Source organism: Anolis sagrei, chromosome 6, assembly GCF_037176765.1.
Source record: "Anolis sagrei isolate rAnoSag1 chromosome 6, rAnoSag1.mat, whole genome shotgun sequence".
In the NCBI taxonomy this organism is placed as follows: domain Eukaryota; kingdom Metazoa; phylum Chordata; class Lepidosauria; order Squamata; family Dactyloidae; genus Anolis; species Anolis sagrei.
This window is the reverse complement of record NC_090026.1, coordinates 1,671,248-1,693,436: the sequence shown is the minus strand read 5'-3', so window position 1 is coordinate 1,693,436 and position 22,189 is coordinate 1,671,248. Positions and strand designations below refer to the sequence as shown.

Here is a 22,189-nt window from a genome sequence, read left to right as displayed (position 1 = left end):
GGAAGCCCTGGCCCTTGAGCGCTCCAGCTGGAGGTCAGCTGTGACCAGCAGTGCTGCAGAATTTGAAGAGGCACAAATGGAGGGCGAAAGAGAGAAACATGCCAAGAGGAAGGCGCATCAAGCCAACCCCGACCAGAACCACCTTCCACCTGGAAACCAATGCCCTCACTGTGGGAGAAGATACAGATCAAGAATAGGGCTCCACAGTCACCTACGCACCCACCAAAAGAACACCGACTTTGGAGGACCATCATCCTTGGGCTACGAGGGATCGCCTAAGTAAGTAAGGTTCTGAGAGCCTCAAGGTAGGCTGTTAAGAATTGTGGGAGTTGAAGTCCAAAACAGCTGGAGGAGGGTCGAAGTGTGCCCATGCCTGATCTAGCTTCAGTGAATAGGACCCATGGAAAGTGGGGGGACGGTCCTGCCTTCCTTTCCCGAATTGCCATCTCTCATCCCAATGAGCTCAGCCAGGCTCATCTCCCTAATTAGCAACCATCGCTGAGCTAAATGCAGAGAAATCAAAACACTTCAAGAGACGCACCAGGCAGAAAGTCAGGGGATAATTAATCTAGAGGGGGAAATAACACCCTCCCCCCAAAACAACTCAAAGACATCTTCCCCGGTTCGGAAAAAAGTATTTTTATTTCAAGTACCAGGCCCACCTGCTTCTCTGCAAGAGGAATAATTTGTTTTAAGGAGGAGGGAGGAGTGGCAATCAGAAAGCTGTTCCGATATAGAAGATGGATATCTTCTGTGCCCATAAATAACTTGATTATACACAGCTGTCGATGCCAGGAAATGAGAGGAAAAAACTCTTTATCTCCCACCTCCCCAAAAACATTTGCAAACGCAATGAAACCCAGTCCGCACCTGAAGGACGAGGAGCAAGGTCTGCCAAAATAACAACTGCACTGATGAACTGCAAGATATACAGCAGGTACAAAATATATAAATCCGGCGGAACAGAACATACCCAGACATATGGGCCAGAGGTTTAGCACAGCTGGTAAATAATCAGCAATTATAAGATCTATCAACCAAAAGGTTGCAAGTTCGAAGCCCCAGGTTGGCGTGAGCTGCCAACTGTCAGCCTAGCTCATTGTTTACCTAAGCTATGCAAAATTAGGTACCGCTAAAAGCAGGGGAGGTGTTTTACGATGCCATAAAGAAAAAAGATCAGAAAATGCTGGAAGAAGGAAGACCTGATGGCTCTTCATCATAGAGCAGGGCTCCTCAAACTTTTAAAACTTTTTTGAGGGTCACAGTCTCTCAAACTGTTGGAGGGCCGGATTATAATTTGAAAAAAACATGAATGTATTCCTATGCACACTGCTCATATCTTATTTGTAGTGCAAAAACACTTAAAAACAATACCATAATTAAAACAAAGAACAATTTTAACAAATATAAACTTATTAGTGTTTCAATGGGAAGTGTGGGCCTGCTTTTAGCTGATGAGATAGGGTTGTTGTTGTGTGCTTTCACATCGTTTCAGACTTAGGTTGACCCTTAGCAAGGGCTGGGTAAATGACCTTGGAGGGTCGCATCCGGCCCTCGGGCTTTAGTTTGAGGACCCTTGTCCTAGAGGATAGAGCAACAGCACCCCCTTGGCTCGGGCCCAACCTTCCATGGCACCAAAAACAGTTGGACACTGTTTCGAAACAAACCACTTCCTTCTGTTGTCTCTCTGTCTGTGTATTGTCTATACAAAGTGGCATTGAATGTTTGTCGTGTATGTGTACTGTGATCCGTCCTGAGTCCCCTTTGGGGTGAGAAGGGTTGGAATATAAATAAAGTATAATTATTATTATTATTACTATTATTACTACTACTAGTCGTCTCCTGCCACGTGTTGCTGTGGCCCAGTCTGGTGATCTGGAAAATAAAGTAATGAGAAAGTGTTGGTTTCTCATATATGTAATTTCTTTATGCTTGTGGGTAAACAGTATTTCTTGCTGTTTGTTTGTCAGTGTTGATGTGGAGAGTGTCTGGTTTGCCTACTCTGGAACATGCAACATATCATTGTCCTTGTTTAGGGGTCCCTTTCAAATCTATGATACTATACCTCTCTGTGTGTGAATCATATCTGTCTATCTATATCTATGGCTGGATGGCTCTTCGTCAGGAGGGCTTTGATTATGTTTTCTTGCCCTGGTGAAGGGAGTTGGACTGGATGGCCTTAAGTATGGGGGTTCTGTGTGGGAAGTTTGCCCTAAATCTGTCACTGGTAGGGTTCAGAATGCTCTGTGACTGTAGGTAAACTACAACTCCCAAATGTCAAGGTCTATTTTCCCCAAACTGCATCTGTGTTCATATTTGTGCATATGGAATACTCGTGCCAAGTTTGGTCCAGATCCATCATTATTTGAGTTCACAGTGCTCTCTGAATGTAGGTAAACTACAACTCCCAAACTCAAGGTCAATGCCCACCGAACCCTTCTAGTGTTTTCTGTTGGTCAAGGGAGTCCTGTGTGCCAAGTTTGGTTCAATTCCATCGTTGGTGGAGTTCAGAATGCTCTTTGATTGTAGGTGAACTATAAATCCCATCAACTACAACTCCGAAATGACAAAATCAATTTTTTTGAGTGATGGTCACGCCTTGGGTTATTAGGTGTCTTGTGGCCAAATTTGGCGGCATTTCATCCAGTGGTTTTTGTGTTAAATTAATCCCACAAACGAACATTACATTTTTTATTTATATAGACTAGCTGTGCCCACCACACGTTGCTGTGGCCAAACTTCTGTCCCTCTTTCTCTCCTTCTTTCCCTCTTTCCTTCCCTTTTCTTCTTTCCTTCTCTACTCTTTCCTTCCTTCCCCCCCTTTTCCTTTTCCTTCTATTTTCCCTCCTTTCTTCATTCTCTACCTCCTTCCTTTGCTTTTTGCTTCCATCCTTCCTTCTCTCCTTCTCTTTCTTCATTCTCTACCTCTTTCCTTCCTTCCTTCGCTTTTTGCTTCCATCCTCCCTTCTCTCTTTCCTTCCTCTTTCTCTTCTTTCCTTTACTCTCTGTTTCCTTCCTTTTCTTTTTTCTTTCCTTCTGTTCTTCTTTCCTTCTCTCTTTCCTTCCTTCCTCCCCTTTTCTTTTCCTTCTCCTTTCTCTCCTTTCTTTCTTCTCTACCTCTTTCCTTCCTTCGTTCTTTGCTTCCATGCTTCCTTCTCTCTTTCTTTCTTTGTTCCCCTCCCTCCCCCTCTCTCTTTCTTTCTTTCTTTTCTCCCCTTCCGTCCCTCTTTCTTCCTTTTTTCTGTATTGTCATTTAGGTTTTTGGGGCTTTCTGTATTGTCATTTAGGTTTTTGCTGTCTCTCTTTTCTTCCCTCCCTCTGCCTTCGCTCCCTCTTTCCTTCCTTCTTTCCCTTTTTTCTTTCCTTCTCTCCTTCCTTCCTTCCTTCTCTAACTTTCCTTCTTTCCCCCTTTTTCTTTCCCTCCCTCTTTCTCTCCTTTCTTCTTTCTCTACTTCTTTCCTACTTTCCTTCTCTCTTTGCTTCCATGCTTCCTTCTCCCTTTCCTTCTTTCTTTCCTTCCTTCTTTCTTTTCTTTCTTTCTTTGTTTTTTTTCTTACCTTCCCTCCCTCTTTCTTTCCTTTTTCTGTATTGTCGTTTAGCTTTTCGTCATTTATATTTGGGGGCTTTTTAAGTCCCTTCTGCTGTGTTTTTTAGTGTTTTTATGAGTGAAGGACATACATTGGGTTGTTAGGTGTGTTGTGTCCAAATTTGGTGTCAATTCCCCCAGTGGTTTTTGAGTTCTGTGAATACCACAAATGAACATTACATTTTTATTTATATAGATGATGATGATGATGATGATGATTATATTGCACTGTACTCTGCCAGCCCGGTGAAACCAGAGTTTGGGAAACGGGCTCTTTTTGGAATGGCATATTCAAAAGGCCAGGCCATGTTGTTCAACATCTACATGAAGCCGCTGGGTGAGATCATCCGGAGTTTCAGGGTGCGATGTCATTTGTACGCAGATGATGTTCAACTCTGTCACTCCTTCCCACCTGTCACTAAGAAGGCTGTCGAGGTCCTGAACCGGTGCTTGGCCGCTGTGACGGTCTGGATGAGGGCGAACAAATTGAAATTGAATCCAGACAAGACAGAGGTCCTCCTGGTCAGTCGCAAGGCCGAACAGGGCATAGGGTCACAGCCTGTGCTGGATGGGGTCGCACTCCCCTTGAAGACGCAGGTTCGCAGTTTGGGTGTGATCCTGGACTCATCGCTGAGCCTGGAACCCCAGGTTTCGGCGGTGACCAGGGGAGCATTCGCACAGTTAAAACTCGTGCGCCAACTGCGCCCGTACCTTGGGAAGTCTGACTTGGCCACGGTAGTCCACGCTCTGGTTACATCCCGTTTAGACTACTGCAACGCTCTCTACGTGGGGTTGCCTTTGAAGACGGCTCGGAAGCTCCAATTAGTCCAACGGTCGGCAGCCATGATACTAACTGGAGCGGAGCGCAGGGAGCACACAACTCCTTTGCTGCACCAGCTCCACTGGCTGCCGATTTGCTACCGGGCTCAATTCAAAGTGCTGGCGTTGGCCTTTAAAGCCCTAAACGGTTCTGGCCCAACCTACCTATCCAAACGTATCTCGGCCTATCAGCCCACCAGGACCCTAAGATCTTCTGGGGAGGCCTTGCTCTCTATCCCGCCTGCTTCACAGGTGCGGCTGGCGGGGACGAGAGACAGGGCCTTTTCTGTGGTGGCCCCTCGGCTCTGGAACACCCTTCCCATGGAGGTAAGATCAGCCTCCTCGCTGATGGTATTCCGAAGAAGACTAAAAACTTGGATGTTCAAGCAGGCATTTGGTTAATTCGGTGCAATGAATGTGTCGACTACGGATTGGTAATATGGATGATGCAATTGGACCACGATTTTAGTTAGGAGATGTATTGGATTGTGATTTATGTGAAATATTGTGTATTATGTTTTTTACGGTTTTAATTGTATACTGTGTACTGTATATTCTGTTGTAAACCGCGTTGAGTCGCCAGTTAGGCTGAGAAACGGCGGTATACAAGGACAGTAAATAAATAAATAAATAAATAAATGTCACTGTGGCAAGCTATGTGTTGTGGCATTGTCAGCTATGGTGTGAAAATGTGTCGCATGCTGACAGCACATCCTCCTCAGTTCAGTGCCTTCTTCCACGCATGGGCAGCCTACGGGCATGGTCCCAAGACTATTTGATGGTCTTTTCGGGGACACACGCCAATTTTTGAATGCCATTTCCAGACTTTCTGGGGAGCATGCTGTCTGCTACCCTCTTGAGCTGAGAGTGAAGGAAATGGAAAATGGTATCAAAACAACCATTCTACTCGCGTAAGGTGCTGTTACTTCTCTCTGTGCAACTGGCCTGAAGCCTTCTGACATTTATTTTGGACAATAAACATAAAGCAGCACTTTGACTGGAAATGGATTGGCAAGACGATATGTATGAGGAGACACTTTTATTGTTCTATCGGTGGGTTTGTGGACTGAATATTGTTTTTAATGACTGTTATGATAATTTGGTTATAATTAATTGCTACTGTTTTAACTCTGTATGTATTTATGGTTTTATACTGTGTTATTGATTATGGCATCGAATTGCCGCCTTTGTTAGCCGCTCTGAGTCCCCCCCGCCCCCGGAGATTGAGAGGGCGGGGTCAAAATGCTGTAAATAAATAATAATAATAATTCTTCCAGGTGAAATTATCACTACCCTTCTTTTCATAAGCACATGTTGACCTCGCTTCCCTCTCCAAAAGGTATCTGGTTCCATAAAACAAGTGAGGCTGGCACACACAGAGAAGGAGAGGCGCACAGAGACCCCTTCTAGGCAGGGGCAGCTCAACCCATTACACAAAGTAAGCATTTGCGGTATACTTGGTTTTGCCCAGGGGTGCTCTTGAAGGCAAATAGACCTTGACATATGCGAGTTGTAGTTACTGGGATGTATAGTTCACCTAAAATCAAAGAGTATTCTGAACTCCATCAATGATGGAATTGAACTAAATATGGCACACAGAACTCCCAGGACGAACAGAAAATATATATCAATGATTGGTTGGGGAGGGGGGCGCGCCAAAATACTGTTTGCTTACCATTGAAAATTACCTAGGGCCACCTCTGCTTCTAGGATGTGCATTTTCCTAGTTTTACAAGAAGCATTAGTTCTGCAAGAGAAAAGCAAATAATCCCATGCTGTCCATGAAAAACTTACCAGCAGGGAGGGCGCCTCCTGGTATTCTTCCATCCAAGGAGAGCTGGAAGATAAATGGGCTCAGCTTAGTCCAGCTGGGTTTACTTCAAAACTTCACAGATATCAGATTTGTACCTGGAGCGGGGAAGGCTTAACACCATGTCTTGCTGCAAACATGCAAAAGAGTCTACTGGCATTGTAAAGACTAGTATTTGTTATGACATAAGCTCTTGTGAACTGGACTACTGTCTTGAAGATTATTATCAATAATAATAATAATGATAATAATAATAATGTCTTGAATAATGCTCAGAAGGCTTTTTGGTTCAGTGGGACTCTGGGAAGTTATTGAGCTTTAATATAATATATTGTATATACATATCATATTGGTAATATTATAATGTAATGCAATATACTACTACTACTAATAAAATGATATTATGTATTGTCAAAGGCTTTCATGGCCGGAATCACTGGGTTGTTGTAGGTTTTTTCGGGCTATATGCATACCCAATATGCCCAAATATGCCCAAATTTGAATACTGGTGGGGTTGGGGGGATTGATTTTGTTATTTGGGAGCTGTAGTGGCTGGTATTTATAGTTCACCTACAATCAAAGAGCATTCTGAACACCACCAATGATGAACTTGAACCAAACTTAGCACACAGAACTCCCATGGCCAAAAGAAAATACTGGGAGGATCTGATGGACATTGTCCTTGAATTTTGGAGTTGTAGTTCACCTACATCCAGAGAGCACTGTGGACTCAAACAATGATGGATCTGAACCAAACTTGGCATGAATACTCAATATGCTGAAATGTGAACACTGGAGGAGTATGAGAAAAATAGATCTTGACATTTGGGAGTTGTAGTTGCTAGGAATTATAGTTCACCTACAATTAAATACCATTCTGAACCCCACCAATGATGGAATTGGACCAAACTTTCCACACAGAACCCATGCCAACAGAAAATACTATGTTTTCTGATGGTCTTTGGCGACCCCTCTGACACCCCCTCGCGACCCCCAGGTTGAGAAACACTGTTCTAGAGGCATTCTCTCCTGACGTTTCGCCTGCATCTATGGCAAGCATCCTCAGAGGTAGTGAGGTCACATACAATACATATGATATTTATAATACTTACTTACTTATTTATATTTGTTCAAATAAAAATATTTATTTTATATTTATTTATAATATTATAATGTAATACAATATAATACTGATAATAATACTACAATATTATAATTATATATTTTATATTACATGTAATATTGCTAATAATATTACAATATAATGGTATATGGTATTATATAATACTGATATTGTAGTATGTGAATAATTTAATATATTGTATGTATATATATCTTGTAAGATGCTCTGAATTGTTCCTCGCAGGTTCCTTTTTTCAGCCGCAGAAGAGGGCCCTGTCCTTGGCCAAGGCTAAGCTTCCACTGAACGAGAGGGTAACATCGTTGTTCTGTGTGACCCGCTCAAGGCCTTGGATAACACATTTCTCCTTCGAGGTAGGTGTGAATATGCTCAGCAGTTTCCATCCTAAGGCACTTATCAGGGAAGTCAGATGTTTGGGGTAATTCTATTGAAAAGTGCTTCTCCTGCAATTGGAAAGTTACCAGGATGGCAACACATGCTTCTTTTGTACTACCACAGTCTTGTTAGGTTTGCTGCTGCATTGGCTTGCTTGCAATTGGAAATCCATCCGTACCATTTGCATTGCCCTGTTTGGGCCACTTGAGAGTGGCCCAAACGACTGTGAGAGCCGTTCAGCAGTGGAACTCTCTGCCCCGGAGTGTGGTGGAGGCTCCTTCTTTGGAAGCTTTTAAACAGAGGCTGGATGAATGTATTGTCGAAGGCTTTCATGGCCGGAATCACTCAGTTCTTGTGGGTTTTTTCGGGCTATATGGCCATGTTCTAGAGGCATTTCTCCTGACGTTTCGCCTGCATCTATGGCAAGCATCCTCAGAGGGTCTGTTGCAATTGGTACAATGGGTTTATATATCTGTGGAATGGCTGGGGTGGGGCAAGGAGCTCTTCCCTGCTGCAGTTAGGTGTGAATGTTAGCTAATCACCTTCATTAGCATTTGAAGGCCTGCCTGAGTCTGGGAAAATCTGTTGCTGGGAGTTGTTAATCTGTGCCTGGTTTCTTCCTCTCTGATGTTTAGCTGTTAAAATTTTAGAGTTTTTTAAAACTGGTAGCCAGAGGCTGGATGGCTATCTGTCAGGGGTGATTTGAATGCAATATTCCTGCTTCTTGGCAGAATGGGGTTGGACTGGATGGCCCAGGAGGTCTCTTCCAACTCTTTGATTCTATGATTCTATTATTCACTTCCTTCTCCATTATTGATGTTAAAAACCAACAAGAAAGAAACAGGAAGCTGCAACTAAGCAACTGCACAGCAACACAATTATGTTTTTACAGAAACCTCGCCTTCTCTGCCCAGTTCATCACAATGGACAGATGTATTATTGTCGAAGGCTTTCATGGGTTGTTGTGTGTTTTCCAGGCTGTATGGACATGTTTCAGGTGCATTCTCTCCTGACGTTTCGCTTTCATCTCTGGCAAGCGTCCTCAGAGGTTGTGAGGTCTGTTGGAAAGTAGGAATATTGGGTTTATATATCTGTGAAATAATGTCCAGGGTGGGAGAAAGAACTCTTGTCTGTTGGAGGTAGGTACCTCAAACAGACAAGGTGGCCAATTGCTACATTCACACCTACCTCCAGCAGACAAGAGTTCTTTCTCCCACCCTGGACATTATTCCACAGATATATAAACCCCCTTTTCCTAGTTTCCAACAGACCTCACAACCTCTGAGGATACTTGCCACAGATGCAGGTGAAACATCAGGAGAGAATGCTTCTGGAACATGGCCAGAAAGCCCAGAAAACACACAACAACACAATGGACAGACATGATGCCACTTCACCATATATTTTTGTGACTGCTACCTTTATATATTACAAATCTTTGTGTGTGTATGTGTGTGTGTACTCTTCACTCTTTAAACCTTTCCTGATCCCCTTGAGTTCTCTGGGCATTAAACCTTAATGTGATTAATTGATGGATGGATAGAATTTAATTGAGGATGGATAGAAGGACAGATGGATGGATGGATGGCCGGATGGATGGACGGACAGACAGACAGATGGGCAGATGGATAGTTAGATCAATGGATGGATGGATGGATGGATAGATGGATAAATAGATACACGGATGGATGGATTGACAGGTGGATAATTAGATCAATGGATGGATGGAGTTGATTTTATTTTGTCTTATTTTATTTTATTGTGTGTGTGTTTTAACCTGTATTTTTGGGCTTGTCCCCTTATAAGCCACCCTGAGTCCCTTCGAGGAGATGGTGGAGGGGTATAAAAATAAAAATAAAGTAGTTGTTGTTGTTCTTATTACACTGGAACTATGCTACTGACTATTCCCCCTTATTTACATACATGGTGTATATATGGACTGTCTACAGACATCACACTCAACTCCTGGAAGGATTCCATCAGCGCTGCCTCCAAAAAATCCTGCAAATCTCTCGGGAAGACAAGTGGACAAATGTCAGCGTGCTGGAAGAAGCCAAGACCACCAGCATTGAAGCGATGGTCCTCCGCCATCTACTCCGCTGGACCTGCCATGTTGTCCGGATGCCCGACCACCATCTCCCAAAGCAGTTGCTCTACTCCGAACTCAAGAATGGAAAACGGAATGTTGGAGGAGAGGAAAAGAGATTGAAAAATGGGCTCAAAACCAACCTTACAAACTCTGGCATAGACTGGGAACTGGGAAGCCCTGGCCCTTGAGCGCTCCAGCTGGAAGTCAGCTGTGACCAGCAGTGCTGTAGAATTTGAAGAGGCACGAATAGAGGATGAAAGAGAGAAACGTGCCAGGAGGAAGGCGCGTCAAGCCAACCCCGACTGGGACCTCCTTCCGTCTGGAAACCGATGCCCTCACTGTGGGAGAAGATGCAGGTCAAGAATAGGGCTCCACAGTCACCTAGCCCGAGGTGGAGAGTTCCACTGTTGAACAGCTCTTCAGAAAGTTCTTCCTAATGTTCAGGTGGAGCTTCCTTTCCTGCCATTTGAAACAATTGCTCCAAGTAGGAGAAAGCCAACCTGATCCCTTTTCCTTACAAACCCAAGATGTCTGTGAGGGTTCCAGAAGATCAAGGGCTGAACTATCATAGAGCTAGAAGAGACCACAACTGTGATTCTATTAAACCCAGTACAAAGCCCTGGAGCTGAACAGGGATCTTTGGGACCTGAAAATGCATTTACGTGAATTAACTGTGGGACTGTGGCACAGCTGTTTGAGTGTCAGCTGCATTAAGATCACTTCTGACCAAAAGGTCATGAGTTCGAAGCCAGCCCGGGTTGGAGTGAGCTTCCGCCCAATTGTGTAGCTTGCTGTCGACCTTTGCAACCCGAAAGACAGTTGCGTCTGTCAAGTCGGAAAATTAGGTGTGCGGAGGCTAATTTAACTAATTTACGAGGCCATAAAAAAGACTCCAGCAAAAGCATGCGGGGAATGCGGAAGTACTTTATCAGTGTTGCAGATGGACGATGAAAGCGACAGCTCCCTTGGCGGCCAGAAAAAGTTAAATAGCCTCTGACTGTCTATATCTGTTGTGTGTCTTTGGCATTGAATGTTTACCATATATGTGCATATTGCAATCCGCCCTGAGTCCCCTGCGGAGTGAGAAGGGCGGAATAGAAATACTGTAAATAAATAAATAATAAATAAATTAACTTGTTTCTTGTTTGGGTATCAGCCAGCACGCCAACGACTTAAATCTAGACATAGTTTTCTAATATCTACAGAGACACTCGCTGGAACACCTCAGCAAGCGAGAGTCCAAAAGTGGCAGGCCCAAACCCAGCACCTCAACCAATGGCTGATACCCAATGAGAGACTCCCTCCTGGGCACACAGAAGACTGGGCGACTTGGAAGGCGCTGAACAGACTGCGCTCTGGCACCACGAGATGCAGAGCCAACCTTCAGAAATGGGGCTACAAAGTGGAATCCTCGGCATGCGAGTGTGGAGAGGAGCAAACCACTGACCACCTGCTGCAATGCACCCTGAGCCCTGCCACATGATGCACAATGGAGGACCTTCTTGCAGCAACACCGGAAGCACTCCAAGTGGACAGATACGGATCAAAGGACATTTAACCAACTACCAAACTCACAAGATGTGTATTTTTCTGTCTGTTTGCTTTGTTCTGTTAGAAATGTAATATATAATGGACTGGTTGCTCTGACACGACAAATAAAATAAATTAACTTGTTGATTTGCTTGCTACCTGGCAGCGGAAGTTGCCTGGCTATTGCTGGAGCAGAACTGAGGGCAATCCCACGCTGCCGTCATCAACCACCTGCTGATTTTAGATGGCCTTTTGGACTAGGAAAGGGAAAGGGAAAGTGAAGAGTGGAGCTCAGGTAATGCAATTTACCTGGGTTGCTGGCTGAGCCAGTCCCAAAACTCTCTCTTGGAGAAGTCAGCATGAGGATCCTCTGCCTCTGGAATTGACCGCCTGACCATCTTGGACTGCCTGGGGAAAAGGAGAAGGAAGCACCTGAATATTGCATAGAAGCAGAGTTCAGCATGAATATAGTTCAATGGCATTATTTATTTATTATTTATTGATTTGGGGCTTTTATATTGATTTCGGGCATTTATATTTATTATTTATTTATTTTGGGTTTTCTTAGGCAAGGAATGGCATGGGCATTCCTTGCTTAAGAAAATTCAATTGCATTAATGTCATCATTATAAGCCAGTGTTTCTCAACCTTCCTAATGCTGTGACCCCTTAACACAGTTCCTCATGTTGTGGTGACCCCACAACCATCACATTATTTTTGTTGCTACTGGAATTTTGCTCCTGTGATGAATTGTCATGTAAATACAATTCATCACAGGATGTATTTTCATTCACTGGACCAAATTTGGCACAAACACCCAATACACACAATTTTGAATACAGGTGGGGTTTGGGGGGGGGGGGGGATTGATTTTGTCATTTGGGTGTTGTAGTTGCTGGGATTTATAGTTCACCTACAATCAAATAGCATACTGAACTCCACCAATGATGGAATCGAACCGAACTTGAAACACACAACTCCCACGAGCAACAGAAAATAAGGGAAGTGTTTGGTGAACGTTGACCTTGAGTTTGGGAGTTGTAGTTCACCTACATCCAGAGAGCACTGTGGACTCAAACAATGATGGATCTGGACCAAATTTATTATTTATTTATTTATTTATTTACTATATTTGTATACCACTCTTCTCAGCCCTCGGGCGACTCAGAGCGGTTAACAATAGCAAAATTCAATGTTCAAAAACATCATAAAACAGTTAGAAACAATTAAAACAGTAGCATAATAGTCAATATAAATCAATAAAACATCTCATTTGCATCTTAAAATCAAGATCCAGTCTCATCATCCAATTATTCCATATTCCTTGGCATGAATACTCAATATGCCCCAATGTGAACACTGGTGGAGTTTGGGAAAAATAGACTGTGACATTTGGAAGTTGTAGTTGCTGGAATTTATAGTTCACCTACAATCAAATAGCATTCTGAACTCCACCAATTATGGAATTGAACCAAACTTCACACACACAACTCCCATGAGCAACAGAAAATAAGGGAAGGGTTTGGTGGACGCTGACCTTGAGTTTGGGAGTTGTAGTTCACCTACATCCAGAGAAAACTGTGGACTCAAACAATGATGGATCTGGACCAAACTTGGCACGAATACTCAATATGCCCAAATGTGAACACTTCACATTTGGGCATATTGAATATTCGTGCCAAGTTTGGTGGCGTTTGGGGAAAATAGACTGTGACATTTGGAAGTTGTAGTTGCTGGAATTTATAGTTCACCTACAATCAAAGAGCATTCTGAACTCCATCAACGATGGAATTGAACCAAATTTCACACACACAACTCCCATGAGCAACAGAAAATAAGGGAAGGGTTTGGTGGATGTTGATCTTGAGTTTGGGAGTTGTAGTTCACTACATCCAGAGAAAACTGTGGACTCAAACAATGATGGATCTGGACCAAACTTGGCACGGATACTCAATTTGCCTAAATGTGAACACTGGTGGTGTTTGGGGAAAACAGACTGTGATATTGGGAAGTTGTAGTTGCTGGGATTTATAGTTCACCTACAATCAAAGAGCATTCTGAACTCTACCAACGATGGAATTGAACCAAACTTGACACACAGAACCCCCATGATCAATAGAAAATACTGCTTTCTGATGGTCTTCGGTGCCCCCTTTGACACCCTCTCATGACCCCCACAGGGGTACTGACCCCCAGGTTGAGAAACAGTGCTATAAGCCAACAAGGACCTACGGTGGTCAGTCCTTGACACTTCAGGCCATGGTATCATTCAATGGCTGTGATGGCTTCCTAGCAACATTAGGTGTCCAAATCTGAGGCAAGGGCCAACTTGGTCCCTCCAGGTGTTTTGGACTTCAACTCCCACATTTCCTAACAGCCTAAGATACAGAATGGGTGACGCCTGGCAGTACATGTGAAAAAGATCTTGGAGTCCTCGTGGACAACAAGTTAAACATGAGCCAACAATGTGATGTGGCGGCAAAAAAAGCCAATGGGATGTTGGCCTGCATCAAGAGGAGCATAGTGTCTAGATCTAGGGAAGTCATGCTCCCCATGCTCTATTCCGCTTTGGTTAGACCACACCTGGAATATTGTGTCCAATTCTGGGCACCACAATTCAAGAGAGATATTGACAAGCTGGAATGTGTCCAGAGGAGGGCGACTAAAATGATCAAGGGTCTGGAGAACAAGCCCTATGAGGAGCGGCTTAGGGAACTGGGCATGTTTAGCCTGAAGAAGAGAAGGCTGAGAGGAGATATGATAGCCATGTATAAATATGGGAGAGGAAGCCACAGGGAGGAGGAGGGAGCAAGCTTGTTTTCTGCTTCCCTGGAGACTAGGATGCGGAACAATGGCTTCAAACTACAAAAGAGGAGATTCCATCTGAACATGAGGAAGAACTTCCTGACTGCGAGAGCTGTTCAGCAGTGGAACTCTCTGCCCCGGAGTGTGGTGGAGGCTCCTTCTTTGGAAGCTTTTAAGCAGAGGCTGGATGGCCATTTGTCAGGGGTGATTTGAATGCAATATTCCTGCTTCTTGGCAGAATGGAGTTGGACTGGATGGCCCATGAGGTCTCTTCCAACTCTTTGATTCTATGATTCTACCGGCTGTTAGGAATTGTGGGAGTTGAAGTCCAAAACACCTGGAGGGACCAAGTTGGCCCATGTCTGTCCTACAACATATAAGAAAATTGGGAAGCCCGTAATTTCACATTGTCTAAGTATGAAAACCTCTGTTGAATAGTTTTGGCTGCTACGAAGAAAGTAGTTTATGCAAAGAACGCCAAGAAAAGAGATTTGCCTAATATGATCAGACTACCATTTCACACGCCGATAAGCAGTTCTCTCCGGGCTCATGCATATTTGTAATTATTTGCTCTCCAAGTTTCCTCCCACACCTTGCATTCCGCAACGGGTTATTAAATTTCATAACCTCAAGTAAGCAAACGCAGACGGTCCTCTTGCAGATCCAAGAGAGAGATCAACAGGGAAGGAAGGCACTGCAATTAGTTTATTGCTCGGAGGATTGGCTCTGGCTTGCCGTTCCTTCAGCTTTTGCCAATTTCCTTCTTCCTCCCGGTGCTCTTTGAAGTTGACAAATTAATATTTAATCTTTGTGGTTTGCATGGGTGGTATTTGCCATTTAAATGTATGTTTTACCTTCCCACCCTGGAGTCCTTTTTATGGGGCACGAAGTTCATGGAGGAAGCAGAACATGACTCCGAAAACTAGTTTTGAATAAACATGTTTATACTTATTTACTGAGGCGATCCCTCGTTGGCCGAGTAGGATAGTCTTCCAGGAGCAGTATTCCGGTGGCTCCGTATGTGGCTGTGGAGCCCTATTCTTGATCTACATCTTCTCCCACATTGGTTTCCAGGTGGAAGGCGGTCTCAGTCAGGGTTGGCTTGACGCGCCTTCCTCTTGGCACGTTTCTCTCTTTCGCCCTCCATTCATGCCTCTTCAAATTCGGCAGCACTGCTGGTTACAGCTGACCTCCAACTGGAGTGCTCAAGGGCCAGGGCTTCCAAATTCTCAGTGTCAATGCCAGAGTTTTTAAGGTTGGCTTTGAGCCCAACTTTAAATCTCTTTTCCTGCCCACGAATATTCTGTTTTCCATTCTTGAGTTTGGAGTAGAGCAACTGCTTTGGGAGACAGTGGTCAGGCATCTGGACAACGTGGCTGGTCCAGTAGAGTTGATGGCAGAGGAGCATCGCTTCAATGCTGGTGGTCTTTGCTTCTTCCAGCACGCTGACATTTGTCCATTTGTCTTCCCAAGAGATTTGCAGGATTTTCCGGAGGCAGGGCTGATGGAATCGTTCCAGGAGTTGCAGAAAGTCCACGTCCCACAGGCATATAGCAGGGTTGGGAAGGGAATGGCTTTATAAACAAGCACCTTGGTCTCCCTACGGATGTCCCAGTCCTCAAACACTCTCTGCTTCATTTGGAAAAATGCTGCACTCGCAGAGCTCAGGCGGTGTTGTATTTCGATGTCAATGTTGACTTTGGTGGAGAGGTAGTTGCCAAGGTAGTGGAAATGGTCCACATTTTCTAATGTTATACCATTAAACCGTATCTCTGGCATTGGAGAGGGATTGGCCGGTGACTGCTGGAAGAGCACCTTGATTTTCTCGATGTTCAGTGACAGGTCGAGCTTCTCATATGCATCTGCAAAGGTGTTGAGAGTGGCTTGTACGTCTTTTTCTGAATGCGCACATGTTTATATTCCCACCTGGAACTACTCTTAGGCTGCTATAGCCATTTTCGGGGTCTCTTTTTTTCCGAGGAGAGGCAGGCAAAGGGCTCTAAACTGACATGCAGTTGGATGCATTTAGTTTAGAAAAGAACATTGAATGCAAGATCTATGAAGAACTGTCACAGTGTGGAAGGTAGATTTTCACAGGTTGATCAAGAACAGTTTAGAAATAGAATAGCATCCTAGCTTTTTTAAAATGTTATTCCTATGGGGAAAAGGGGTTTGCCCGTACCTCGTGAAATCTGATTTGGCCATGGTGGTCCATGCCCTAGTCACCTCTAGGTTGGATGACTGCAACGCTTCTATTCAAGATGCTCAGCAGTGGCTTCATCAAAATAGGTTTTCTCAGTTCTGTAGACTCAATAGAGTTGAAGTCCAAAACACCTGGAGGGACCAAGTTGGCCCATGCCTCAGATTTGGACACCTAATGTTGCTAGGAAGCCATCCTTTGGTATCACAGTCATTAAATGACACCGTGGCCTGAAATGTCAAGGACTGACCACCGTAGGTCCTTGTTGGCTTATAGCACTGTTTCTCAACCTGGGGGTCAGTACCGAAGACCATCAGAAAACAATATTTTCTGTTCGTCCTGGGGGTTCTGTGAGGGAAGTTTGGCCCAATTCAGAATGCTCTTTGATTGTAGGTGATCTATAAATCCCAGCAACTACAACTTCCAAATGTCAAGGTCTATTTCCCTTGATCAGAAGACGCTTACTTCTTAGGAGGAGAGCAATGTCCAGTCTCGATAAAATAGTAAAGAGTAAGACATCAGACTGGCAACAAAGATCCATTGCCTAGTCAAAGCCGTGGTCTTCCCTGTAGTCACCTCCGGATGTGAGAGCTGGACCTTAGGGAAGGCTGAGCGAAGGAAGAGAGATGCTTTTGAGCTGTGGTGTTGGAGGAAAGTGCTGAGAGTGCCTTGGACCGCGAGAAGATCCAACCAGTCCATCCTCCAGGAAAGAAAGCCCGGCTGCTCACTGGAGGGAAGGAGACTAGAGGGAAAGTGGAAGTCCTTTGGCCACATCGTGAGGAGACAGCAAAGCCTGGAGAAGACAATTATGCTGGGGAAAGTGGAAGGCAAAAGGAAGAGGGGCCGACCAAGGGCAAGATGGATGGATGGCACCCTTGAAGTGACTGGACTGACCTTGAAGGAGCTGGGGGTGCTGTCGGCCGACAGGGAGCTCTGGCGTGGGCTGGTCCATGAGGTCACGAAGAGTCGGAGATGACTGAACGAATGAACAACAACAACATTTCCCTTGAAGACGGCCCGGAAACTACTGTTTGTCCAAAGATCTGCGTCCAGACTACTTACGGGAGCTGGTTACGGAGAGTGGTCTACTCTCCTGTTTAAACAGCTCCAATGGCTTCCAATAAGTTTCTGGTCCCAATTCAAGGTGCAGGTGATTACCTGTAAAGCCCTAAACGGTTTGGGACCTGCTTATCTTCTTGGTCGCATCTTCCCCTATGAACCAGTGGTACCTTGAGATCATCCGGGGAGGTACTGCTCTCTCTTCCTCCGCCATCTCAAACACGGTTGGTGGGGATGAGGGAGAGGGCCTTCTCGGTTTTGGCCCCCCAGCTCTGGAACTCCCTCCCCAGGGAGTTTAGACAGGCTCCTACTTTGTCCTTTTTCCAGACACAACTAAAAACCTGGATGTTCCGGTGTGCTTTTGATTAAGCAGTCCACCAGTAATTTCCCTGTCCCTACTTTAAGTTTCACCTGTCCTCTGTGGGATGTGGGATGACACAAGCTACCACATTCTCACAACTTCAGTTTCGGTCTGCCACCTGCTGGTGACTTCTGCCTATGGGCTCATGTTTTGAACATTGATGTTCACACAATCAAAATCTAGCTTGCTAATTTCACCCTTTACGCTTAGTTAACTGACAATGGTTCTTTCTCTCACCCTGGACATTATTCCACAGGTATATTACTGCATATATTCTAGTATAAGCCTAGTTTTTCAGCCCCCTTTTTTAGGCTGAAAAAGTCCCCCTCGACTTATACTCACATCAAGGTTATTTATTATTTCATTCTGTTCTCATTATTATTTTATTACATTTATTATTTTAATCTATTTGTTATTATTACCGTGCTCTGACCTACAAGAAGCACTGCCTGAACATCAAGCAAAAAGTGGGCGCTAGAAACAATATCATACGAAAGCTGACTGGCACAACCTGGGGATCACAACCAGACACAGTGAAGACATCTGCCCTTGCGCTATGCTACTCTGCTGCTGAGTACGCATGCCCAGTGTGGAACACATCTCACCATGCTAAAACAGTGGATGTGGCTCTTAATGAGACATGCCGCATTATCACGGGGTGCCTGCACCCTACACCACTGGAGAAATTACACTGCTTAGACGGTCTTGCACCACCTGACATCCTCCGGGAAGGAGCAGCCAATAGTGAAAGGACCAAGGCAGAGACATCTCCAGCTCATCCCTTGTTTGGGTATCAACCAGCATGTCAACAACTTAAATCAAGAAATAGTTTTCTAAGATCTACAGAGACACTCGCTGGGACACCTCAGAAAGCGAGAGTCCAAAAGTGGCAGGTTCAAACCCAGAACCTCTATCAATGGCTGATACCAAATGAGAGACTCCCCCCTGGGCACACAGAAGACTGGGCGACTTGGAAGGCGCTGAACGGACTGCGCTCTGGCACCACAAGATGCAGAGCCAACCTCAAGAAATGGGGCCACAAAGTAGAGTCCACGACATGCGAGTGTGGAGAAGAGCAAACCACTGACCACCTGCTGCAATGCACCCTGAGCCCTGCCACATGCACCATGGAGGACCTTCTTGCAGCAACACCAGAAGCACTCCAAGTGGCCAGATACTGGTCAAAGGACATTTCATCAACTACCAAACTTGCAAAATTTGTATTGTGTCTGTTTGTTTGTTTTGTTCTGTTAGAAATGGAATACAATTGACTGGTTGCCCTGACACGACAAATAAATAAATCTGCTTTGAATTGGATGATATGACAGTGTAGATTAAGATAATCCAGTTCAAAGCAGATCATGTGGATTTTCTGCTTTGATCACCTGGGAATTGTGGGAGTTGAAGTCCAAAACACCTGGAGGGTTGAAGTTTGCCCATGCCTGATGTAGACACATCCCCAGGATTTGTCAAAGAGTAAACCTATATGTATTATGTGTTCCAAAGCCAGTTCTTCTCTTCTTTGCTCTCTCTCTCTGTCTATCATCTATCAATCTATCTCTATAGAAACAAAAGTCAAAATATGTAAATATTTACTGTGACGGCGCGACCTATGTATAGAACTGTTAGTTGTAAGACTTAAACTGTTGTATCATGCTTAATCCTGCCCCTTTTTACCCTGCTTATGTATAGTTGTATGGATTGGTTGCTTGTAGCTGTCAATCAGTACTGTTTGGCTCCACCTCTTCCTGCAAGAGGGGAGAACTTCCTTTTTCTTCTTCATTCTGCCATCAGAGTTCATACCACATGGACGTGAGTAAGAGACTTGATTCTAAAGAACCCTGATTTAAGTTACCTCTTAGCACCAGTTCTGAGGTTTTTTACCCCTGGGACTCATGCTTTATGTCCAGATCGTCCTGGATAACATTGAGGCAAGCCGGTTCTTTTGGCACCAGAGGGAGATCCCGAGTCTTCAAAACATAGGCCATCTGAACTGGGGTTGTGGTTTGCTCCGGCATTCACAGCCATTGAGGAAATAGGAAACTTGGTGAGCCTTCTCAGCTTCAAACCCCTTGGACCCAGAGCCAACTGAGACTGTAATGTATGTTTTCCTTCACCCCTCTAAAGTTTTCCAGCTCATTGCTTTGAAGAAATGACTTTGTGATAAATAAAACTTATCTTGAGCTATTTACAGCGTTTTGGGAGTTCCAGTTTCCTATAGGAGTGCAAGAAGCAATCCCCTGGGGGAAAGGTGCCACGTCCATCCCTCCTTTATTGAGAATAATAGCCCCCAGGCGCGACGGCACATTTACTGTATTGACTTGAGTCTAATGTCCCATCGAATGCACACCTCAATTTTCAAAACCCTGAAACCAATATATATATATATAATGTAATGCGCAGCAGCCAAAAATGCACTCTTTCTGATTTGGCAAAAAAGGTGTGAATTAGAGTGCCTTCATGCAACCATTGATAAACCTTGGGGGTGAGAAGGGTGGGGTATAAATATAGGAAATAAAATAAATAAATAACCAAAACATCCAAATGCAAACAATGGACTAATATATATATATATATATAGAGAGAGAGAGAGAGAGAGAGAGAGTCCATTGTTTGCATTTGGATGTTTTGGTTATTTATTTATTTTATTTATCTATATATATAAAAATGCTCTGTGCGTAATGAGTACCTTAAAAACATAAGAACCAATGAACGAAATCACACCAAATTCGGCAACAAAATGTCCTGCAACACAAGGAGTGACCATCACTCAAAAAATTATGATTTTGTCGTTTGGGAATTGTAGTTGCTGGGATTTATAGTTCACCTACAATCAAAGAGCATTCTGAACTCCACCAACAATGGAATTGAACCCAACTTAGCACATGGAACTCCCATGACCAACAGAAAACACTAGAAGGGTTTGGTGGCATTGACTTTGAGTTTGGGAGTTGTGGTTCACCTACATCCAGAGAGCACTGTAGACTCAAACAATGATGGATCTGGACCAAACTTGGCATGGATACTCAATATACCCAAATGTGAACACTGCTGGAGTTTGGGGAAAATAGACCTTGACATTCGGGAGTTGTAGTTGCTGGGATTTATAGTTCACCAGTGATATAACTGGGCCAAACCTCCCATGTGGGCCACAGCAACGCATGTCAGGGGATGGCTAGTATATATATATATATATATATATATATATATATATAGTGACAAAAAGACCTAATCCTGGGCATCACTGGGTACCTAATCTAGTAGTTAGTTACAAATAAGAATAAATTAATACATTTCCTCTTGGAGTGTCTGGAAGAAGATACTTACTTTGCAAAGGGCAACAGAGGAGTGTCTTCTGCTTCATCCATCTTGCAAAGACTTGCGTTTTTCACCTTTTATTTTGTGGCTCTAAAATAAATAACAAAAATAATCTATATAAATAAAAATGTAATGTTTGTTTTGTGGGATTAACATAACTCATAAATCACTGGACGAATTGACACCAAATTTGGACAGAAGACACCTAACAACCCAATGTATGTCGTTCACTAAAAAAATTTTGATTTTGTCTTTTAGGAGTTGTAGTTGCTGGGATTTGTAGTTCACCTACAATTAAATAGCATGTTAGAATCTAACCAAACTGGGCATACAGGACTCCCATGACCAACAGAAAACACTAGAAGGGTTGGTGAGCGTTGACCTTGAGTTTGGGAGTTGTAGTTCACCTACATCCAGAGAGCACCATGGACCCAAACAATGATGAATCTGGACCAAACTTGGCACGAATATTCCATATGCCCAAATATTAACACAGATGGGGTTTGGGGGAAATAGACCTTGACATTTGGGAGTTGTAGTTGCTGGGATTGATAGTTCACCTACAATCAAAGAGCGTTCAGAACCCTACCAACGACAGAATTGGGCCAAATTTCCCACACAGAACATCCATGACCAACAGAAAATTCTCAAGGCCATTGAGTCCAACTCCCTTTACCAGGGCAAGAAAACGTAATCAAAGCCCTCCTGACAGAGAGCCATGCAGCCATAGATATAGATAGATAGATATGATTCATACACACACAGATATAGTATCATAGATTTGAAAGGGACCCCTGAAAAAGGACAATTATATGTTACATGTTCCAGAGAAGGCAAACCAGACAATCTCCACATCAACACTGACAAAGAAACAACAAGAAGTACCGTTTACCCACAAACATAAAGAAATTTCATATACTAAAAACCAACGCTTAAGCAGCTGAGGGGGAAAAGGAAAGGGCCTGAGGCTGCTTCAAACTGGGTAATCTGAGTCCGCACTGCCTTATAATCCAGTTCAATGTGGATTTGATACAGCTGTGTGGAAGGGGCCATAGATTTTGGTGATTTCGTACGCTATATTTGGCGCGAACAACTG

At 43.9% G+C, this 22,189-nt stretch overlaps 1 protein-coding gene across 1 annotated transcript in view; it reads right to left on the bottom strand.

Annotated features, from left to right (window-relative positions):
• INCA1 (inhibitor of CDK, cyclin A1 interacting protein 1) overlaps window positions 1-21,181 on the bottom strand; it is a 30,068-nt gene extending 8,887 nt beyond the window's left edge. The window contains exons 1-3 of the mRNA XM_060782976.2: window positions 21,103-21,181; window positions 11,660-11,758; window positions 6,200-6,242 (exon numbers count right to left, since the gene is read on the bottom strand). Coding sequence (XP_060638959.2) covers window positions 6,200-6,242; window positions 11,660-11,758; window positions 21,103-21,143 — 183 coding nt within the window. The 5' untranslated portion in view covers window positions 21,144-21,181. The remainder of the gene's footprint in view (window positions 1-6,199; window positions 6,243-11,659; window positions 11,759-21,102) is intronic.
• Between the last annotated feature and the right edge of the window lie 1,008 nt (window positions 21,182-22,189).